Source organism: Pezoporus occidentalis, unplaced genomic scaffold (genome assembly GCF_034315485.1).
Source record: "Pezoporus occidentalis ecotype Australia unplaced genomic scaffold, CSIRO_AGI_Poc_V1 ctg148, whole genome shotgun sequence".
NCBI lineage: Eukaryota > Metazoa > Chordata > Aves > Psittaciformes > Psittacidae > Pezoporus > Pezoporus occidentalis.
Window position 1 is genome coordinate 805,667 of NW_026913295.1, and position 8,083 is coordinate 813,749.

The following is an 8,083-nucleotide window of genomic DNA, read 5'->3' on the forward strand; positions in this document are numbered from 1 at the left end:
CTGCAGTACTCACAACCCAGCTTCCTGGCTGGGACCTGCTTCCTCGAGGTCTCCAGCACTGGTGGAGGGGATCTCCCAGTGCATGGCAATGGCCATCCTTGGTCACATACTGGTGGGAACCTGGCAGTGGTGTTGAGGTGAGCCCAAGCTCCCTGGTTAATCCTGTGAGCCAGACTGTGGTAGCACAAACGCTTCCACTTGAAGGCCAGGAGTACCTTGGACCATATTTGCAGACAGAAAAGCTGATGTGGCACCAGTTTCAGAAATAAGGGAGCTTGGCCAGGAGGAGGTTAAATACTGTCCCACAGGAAATGAGCTCTTGGTCCTGAGCACAGTTCCCACAGCTACACCTTCATGATCCTTGACTACAGTGAGCACATCTCCCTTTTAACCGACCTCCTGGGTGTCTGTTGGCCTGGAGCAGCAGGATCTGTTACCCTCTGCTTTTGCAGTGTCTCCTGATGCTGTGCAGAGCTTCCAGCGTGTCTGGCATATTAGAGAGCTTGAAGGGATTGTGGCTCCAGGATGGTGCAGAGACTGAAAGTACAAATGACTCAGAAAAGTGGGCAATGCAGGAGGAGGTGGACATGTTGGCTGTACAGTGGCCATTAAACAGTGCTCTGGAGCAACCTCTGCCTCGGCTCTGAGCTGCTGTTAGCTGGGAGGTGAACATTAACCAGGAGAAAAAAGAAGAGGAGAGATTCAGGTTAGATATAAGGAAGAGGCTCTTCCCTTCCCTCATCATCAGCAGCTGATGGAGGTTATCACACCCTTCCATCCGAAACCAAAGAGCAAACACAATGCAAATTGTCTCTTCACACCCCTCTGCTTCCCACTTGGAAGAGGCAATGGGGCTGCCTCAGCTTCCCCATGTATGTGCAGCCTGCAGAGAGGACCTTGGTGAGGCCTCCTTTCTGTTTCCTTTCTGATCAGCACCAGCTACCTCCTCACGCTCACACGCTGCTGTGATGGGGAGCCTGGCTGGGCCGACCAAGGGCTGCAGTGGGATCCAGGCTGGATCAGCACTGCTGGAAAACCTGCCTCTCATCAGTGCCTGAATGCAGAGCTGGGACCTGGGTGTTATGGGCTTGTTTGTATTGACCCTGATCTGCTTCCAGGCTGAGACCAGCTCTCCAGGCTGAGAACTTGTGCTTCGAATTTGCCTTTCAAAGTAAACCAGGCCTGCTGAAAACATAAAATGAAAGCAAAAGCCACGTGGAAAGGAGCCGTGCTTTCCCTGGTGAATCGCCCCAGGGCATGTGTTTATTAAAGGCAGAAATAGAGTGGTGGAGATAAGGAACCTGTCTTTCTGCCTGTGGTCCAGTTCTGGTTGCATGAATAGGCTGATGGTTATGCTTTATGGGTGGCTCTGCAGACAGCATCAGTGCAAACAGAACAGCTTTGCTGCTGCAGGCCTTCGTGAAACACCCTCTGCCAGTGGGAGCAAAGAATGCTGCTCGTGATGCTGCTCCTCACCTTGACCCTTTGGAGCAATAAATAAAGCTTGTGAATGCTCCACACTGAGCAAGGAGTGAGATCCAGTTTGCAACCATGTCTCAGCCAGCAGCTGTAACACATCAATGACAGGACATTGTCCATGGGCATCACAGCTCGTCCTCCTGAGCTTTGGTGCTGCCTGTTCTGGCGGCCTCCACTGCTACAAAGTGCTCTGGAACTACATCGTCCTGCTTCTCCTCCATGGTGACCCTGGATGAACCATCCCTGGTCTCCCAGCTTCCACAGCTGAGCTGCAGTTTACTGGCACCAATGTTCACACCGGGCTTCACTCGCACTCTGTAGCCGGTTGGTTCCTCTCTGCGGATGCATCTTGCAGAAGCTGCTGGGTGAAAGCAGGTTACTTGGGTTACATCCCCAGTGTGTGATGTTGGGTTGATCACTGGACAGGAGGGTGATGCAGAGAGCTTGGAACCTGCCATGCGGGGCTCAGCTGCAAAATCCTGATCTCTTTTTCACTGGGGTTACTTGGATGAAATACAAAGTTCATTTTCCCACTGGAGACTGATACAGTGCGTTTCACCTGTAGGGAAGAGACCTAATGGGATGAAATCCTCTAGGAGAGTACAGGGACGTGGTTCTCACTACAGCTAACAACAGAGGTGGGTAGAGAGGAGGGGAGCCTTCCCGGGAAGGTCCTGGGCTGCCCTCAGCGGTTGAAGAAGAAGGACCTGAGGGTCTGCAGACACTGTGACTTCTGTCTCTGCTTCTGCTTCTTCCGGATAATGGGGATCCAGACCAGGCCACAGACAAGGAGCATCAGTCCCAGGGACAGGAAAGCCGGGCCACACATTTTGTAGAATTTTTTGTTGTTGCTTTGGATGCAAGTCAGGCTGGTGATGACCACCCCGAAGAGGAAGACGCCTGCTCCAACAGACATGACAATGAGCGGCTTGCGGTATATGTTCCACTTGCTTCTGGATGTGGTGGTCCAGACAGACTCGCTCCGGGAGCTGATGCAGAGGGTGCTGGCTGTGTTACTGGTCAGCAGCTCCTTGGACTGTGGAGACTTCCGACTCCCGTCAGGGCTCTTGGGAGGAATTTCCATGGTGACAGGATCTGGAGAGGAGACCTGAGATGGACAAAAGAGAAAAAGCAGAGCAGGGCTAGTGGTGGAGGATGGATTGGGTGCTTTCCATTTGGTCATTAATCAGTGTCAAGTCAAAGGAAGGTGGAGGAGGCTTTGTGGGTCACTGTAGGGAGAGATGAACATCACACCTATGAGAGCAGTGAGATGTAGAAATAGGCAACAGGGTTCTGCAGGTAGGCGGGGATGGGGATGCCTGCAGTGTCCCACTACCCGCCCATGAACAGTAAGACTCCTGCAGTCCTTGTCCCTGTCCTTAGACCTTTCAGCTCACCAGCTTCTAGCTCCCACAGGGGTTCAGTGGTGAGATCCCACAGGTCTCCATTGGAACCTACCATCCTGAGCCTCCTAGGGCTCTTGGCTGCTTTCAGGGCAGTAGCAGGGTGCTGCTAGCAGGGCTGGTGATGCTGCCTGTATCCCTGGACCCGCTTTCCCTCTCAGATCCCAATTACCCCTCAGAACCCTGTGGCATGGTCATGCCTCCCTCTTGCAAGTGGGGAAACTGAGGCATAGGTGTGCTATGTGGTAGAGCAGAAAGCACCCTCCTATGGGCTGAGCACTTCCTTTGGGCCCTGGGGTTTGCTGTTCCTCACTGCCATATCCAGCCTTGGCATGTCAGCTCTCCAGTAGTGGCTACACAGGAGCTTCTCATTTCCTATTTGAATGCACAGATGGGAGATGGAGGAATGCTCATCATACAGGGACTGTTTCTGCAGCTGGAAGCTGGGCAGGATGCTGAGGGAGGGCTCTTGAGCTCAGCAGCAGGAGCACACCCACATGCTCTGCCTTGTGATGGCAGGGTCAGCAGGGTGGCTTTTCAGCACATCAGTTTTTCACCAGCTCAGGGGGGAAATGCATTTTCCCAGAAACAATGTGCCTTTAGCACGGAGAAAACGTTCTGGTAAAGGGGAAGGGCTGAGCATTACATTAACCACTATTTCCTTAGGACTCTGCTGAGGAGATAAAGGCAGGACGCTGGATGTGGGAGTGTTCGTGATGTAGCCAGCCCTGCTGCTGGGAAGCCCAGCAGGGTTGAACCCATGAAGGTACCAGAGCTGGGGCTGGGGCTGATTCACACCCAGGAATCATTTCTACAAAGCAAACTTCTGCCTGAGCTGCTGGGTTTTCTGCCAGGGGCTCAGTGGTGTCAACAGGGCTGGGACTGCCCTGTCCTCTGATGGACACTCAGCTGTCCCCACGTGGGGATGCTCTGCACCATGCGAGCTTTGAGCCTAAGTGGGCTTGGATCTAAAGCACTTGATCTAAAACTCTGCTCCAGCCCTAGGCACTGTCTTAAGGAAACCTGCTTGTATTTAGCTCATACTGGGCCCAGTGCCCATCTAGGGATGCTGATGGCTGGGTACCAGCCAGCACCCCCCTTATTCTTCACCCTGTGTCCCCTGCCAAGGGTTGTGATTTATTCTGAGAAGAAACAGACATCATTTTTCAATTGAGTCCTCCCAGCACAGACACTGATGCAGAAATGCGGATCTGGTGGTATCCACGTGTTTTGTGATGTTTCAGGTTTGCCAGACTTGGACCAACAAGCAAAAATCAAAAGGCAAGAGCAGTGGACATGGTTTGCATCCTTCCTGTCTTCAGCTTTCAACCCTCTCTGCTGAACCAGGAAAGACGAAGCAGAAGAGGGGACATGTTTCTGCCATCCTGATATGTCTCCTACAGCACTTGATCGGGTGATCAAGCACTTGACAGGGCAGGTGAGTTTTGGCATAATAACAAGCTGTGGTTTCTGTTTTCTCTTCTCTTTTGAGCTGCAGGCTGGACTGATAGCAGTGAAGGATGCTGACCCCTGGGCTTTGGAGAAGCAGGAGCTGCCATGAGATGTTACTTTGATGGCTACAGCTGCATTGGACATGCAGGGGATTGGGCACAACTTCCTCTGCTCACCTCATTGCTCCTGTAAGTTCTGGCTCCAGGCAGCCACAGGCTCCTCAGACAAAACCAGGTACTGACAGTGACATCCAGTTCCTGAGGAGACACCGAGGCTGGATCTGCCTCCACCAACACATTTGCCCTGCTTCCACCTATGCACCTAAGCAACCTGCACTGGAGTCAGCCCAGACCTCCAGAAAACCCATCAGCTCTGCAGAGATGTGCTCACATCCTGGATAACTTCTTGCTTGTCTGGTGTGTGCAGCCTGACTTGCTCATAGCATTGCTGGGGTGTGATCCCCCTGTTCCAGCTCAAACCTTTCATGGAATTACAGAATCCCAAACTCGTTTGTGTTGGAAGGGACGTTAAAGCTCAACCAGCCCCAACCTGTGCCATGGCAAAGCCTCTCTCTAGGTTTCTTTAGGCACTGGAGCTGCTCTAAGGTCTCCCCGAACCCTGAAATTTCATGCTGTGCAGTCACTGGTGTTTCTTGGCTTTATCCTTGCAACATCCATTCTGAAGAGATTTATGCTCAAGCCACTGGATGATTTTAATTTGGCTTTGTGACTGGAAATCTGCTTTCTGCTCTGGAGAAATGCCCAGATCTCATCTCTCAGCAGGCTAATGCAGCCTGTGCTGCCCCATCGCTCAGGCACCCTGCTCCCTGCCTTGCCCGTGCGCTGCTGCCCTGCCTCCACACTCCGGGAGCTCTGCAGAGCATTAGCGTCTGGCTCTTGCAGAAGCCATCACCTTCCGCTCAAGTTTGCACTCCCACCACAGGGGATGTTTCCTCCCCCTTTTGTGCTCTGACAAACCCACCCCTCTCACCACAGCTCCCAGACATCGACCGTTTCTGTAGCACTTCCGAGCAGAGCGTGGCTCTGGTCACACGTTTCCTCACTGTTGGCTAGGGAAGGATTTCACCCCCTGCAAGTGCCTGGGACGTTGTCTGTGAGCGCTGCGTGTATCTGCAGCTCTGGGGAGAGTTAATGCAATTTCAGTTCCCGCTCTGCCCGTGCTCCATCCCTAATTCATCACATGCGCGCTCACACTTGATGTCCTGAGCAGCCTGGCAGGATAATGCTATCAGATTCCTCCCAGGTTTTTAAACCATTATCAGTGTAAGGAGCAGATGAATGCTCGCTGCCTTGAAAACACCTCCAGAGCACATCTTGGATTTCATGTCTGGTGTTTCCGCTGCTGCTGCCTCTGAAACCCTGGGCAGCTGCTGGCACCGGAGCCAACACTGGGGTTTTCTTCCTCCCCTCTCCATAAGGAAGACCCTTATGGGATTCTGCTTCTCCTCCCTTTGCTCTTCCAGTGTGCTGATGTTTGGTTTCTGAGCTCAGAGACCCACTGGGGCACACTCGCTGGTGCCAGTGGGGACCCCAGTGCCAAGGCAGCAGAGCACACAGTCAGGTACCTCCTAGACCCTGGGGACATCACATGGTGGTGCTGAGGAGAGACCTTTGCACTGAGAAGCACCCAAGGGCTCGGCCCGGGGTCCCTCAGCCCACCTCACCCCAAGTTCTGGGATGCTGCAGCAATGGCCAGAGCTGCACTGAAAGTGAAGCAACAGCCTGATCTGAAGGGTCTGCTCCTGGGCACAGACCTGTGTCCTCCTGGCCATGCAAGAGCTCGATTTACTCCCCCAATTCCATTCTCAGCCTGTCCATCTCATTATCATTTGGGTGGCAGCCCTGATTCTATGAGTCCTGACTCTTTGACTATGGGGGACTGCATTCAGCTCTGGGGCAACAGAACAAGAGGGACGTGGAGCTGTTGGAGCGAGGCCAGAGGAGGCCATGGAGCTGCTGCGAGGGCTGGAGCAGCTCTGCTCTGGAGCCAGGCTGAGAGAGCTGGGCTGGGTCAGCCTGGAGAAGAGAAGGCTCCTGACGGGGAGACCTGAGAGCAGCTCCAGTGCCTGAAGGGGCTGCAGGAAAGCTGGAGAGGGGCTTGGGACAAGGGATGTAGGGACAGGCCAAGGGGAATGGCTTTAACCTGCCAGAGGGGAGACTGAGCTGAGCTCTTAGGCAGAAGCTCTTCCCTGTGAGGGTGCTGAGGCGCTGGCACAGGGTGCCCAGAGAAGCTGTGGCTGCCCCATCCCTGGCAGTGTTCAAGGGCAGGTTGGACACAGGGGCTTGGAGCAAGCTGCTCTAGTGGAAGGTGTCCCTACCCGTGGCAGGGGTTGGAGCTGGAGGAGCTTTAAGATCCCTTCTAACCCAAAGCATTCCATGGTTCTATTAATCTGAGTGTGCTGGGGCTGAGGTGGGCTCTGCCCTGATCACGGGGAGGTGCTGATGTGGGACAGGACCCTGTGAGCTGTGAGGGCAGGACCGAGCGCTGGGAGCTCACTCACCATTCCGAGCCTCTGCTGTCCCGGCTCTCCCTGGTGTGTAGCTGCTCGCTGCAGGATGTGGGGCTGGCGGCAGCACTGAACATCCCCTGAGCTCCTCACGGAGGAACCCAGCCACCAGCTCCTGTAGGCACCGCAGGGGCGGCTCAGAGCATCCGGCTTCCTGCTGCTGTGTCAGCCCCAGGGGTTGGATCCTGAGTGGGCTCTGCTCTGGGAGGAGACAGGGAGAGTTGTGCGGTGCCAGGCATCAGTGCTCACACCCCATCCTCCCTCCTCCCGTCCCCACGTCCCTGTGGCCTGCAGTGTGGAGCGGGCTGGCAGTGCCTGTGTAGGCTGTCCCAGCGCACTGGCTGCTCTGCTCCGAGACCAGGGCTGGAGGAACAACTTGTCAGGGGGTTTCACATCACCCACAAACCCCACCAGATCATGGGTGTAAACTGACTTGGAGCCAGTGTCCATTTGCTGGTGCAGCTGAGCTGGGTTGGGCCCAGCCGCCTGCATCCCTTGGGAGCAGCTTTCCAGCATCCCCCGGAGTTTAGGCAGTCCCAGCAACACGCACAGGGTCTTGCTAAGCAAAGAACATCTGCAAGTCCCTCCTTGGGGCGCAGCAAGAGGATGACCCCCACCTTGCTGTGCTGTATCCCCTCTCCTTTCCCACCACCCTAGATCCAAACCCATGGAAACCCATCCTACTTACGTTGAGTGGCGAGGGATGGCTGCCCACCGCACTGGCAGTGGGACAGGCTGCAGCAGAAGGTCCCACTCTCCTGAGCCAGGCTCACCCCAAGCCTCACATCCCTCTGGATGTTGTCTAATGTGCTCTGTTGAGTCTAATAAACAATGGAGCACATCCCAGCTCTGATGACCTCACCAGACTATCAGTATATTGTTTAACTCTTTGCTTCCCTGCCTTGGGCCCCTGCAAAGCTGTCTGCGAGGCAGGTTGCCTGGGGGGGCTCTATAGGAGGCTGCAGTCTGGGAGGCAGTGCAGTGGTGTGCCAGGGGGCACTGGTACTTGGAGCAAGGATCTAGGATTGGAGCTGTTGCTGATCCACACTTGGATCATCAGCAAGTTCCTGAATCACATCTGGACTGAAAATTCTGCACTCTCCAAACAAGGGTCGTAGTGACTGCAAAACGCTCTGAGGCTCCTTGGTGAGACGTTACAGGAATGCAAGATATGAGCAACCAGCTATTAATTAGCATCCTGACTCCATTACAAGGAGGGGGA

At 54.4% G+C, this 8,083-nt stretch overlaps 1 protein-coding gene across 3 annotated transcripts; it reads right to left on the bottom strand.

Annotated features, from left to right (window-relative positions):
• Positions 1-282: 282 nt before the first annotated feature.
• PIRT (phosphoinositide interacting regulator of transient receptor potential channels) lies at positions 283-7,675 on the bottom strand. Of its 3 annotated transcripts, none has more exons than XM_062610561.1 (3): positions 7,550-7,675; positions 6,856-7,062; positions 931-2,587 (listed from the first exon to the last, which is right to left on the bottom strand). In XM_062610561.1, exons 2-3 carry the CDS (start codon positions 6,856-6,858, stop codon positions 2,165-2,167), a joined length of 426 nt encoding a protein of 141 aa, XP_062466545.1. In that variant the 5' UTR covers positions 6,859-7,062; positions 7,550-7,675; the 3' UTR covers positions 931-2,164. The 3 variants fall into 3 exon arrangements, 2 of the variants coding, with proteins under 2 accessions (XP_062466545.1, XP_062466544.1); XM_062610560.1 differs by having other exon boundaries at positions 6,856-7,057; positions 7,550-7,659; XR_009963171.1 differs by lacking the exons at positions 6,856-7,062; positions 7,550-7,675 and adding an exon at positions 283-658 and having other exon boundaries at positions 1,477-3,705.
• Positions 7,676-8,083: the final 408 nt, after the last annotated feature.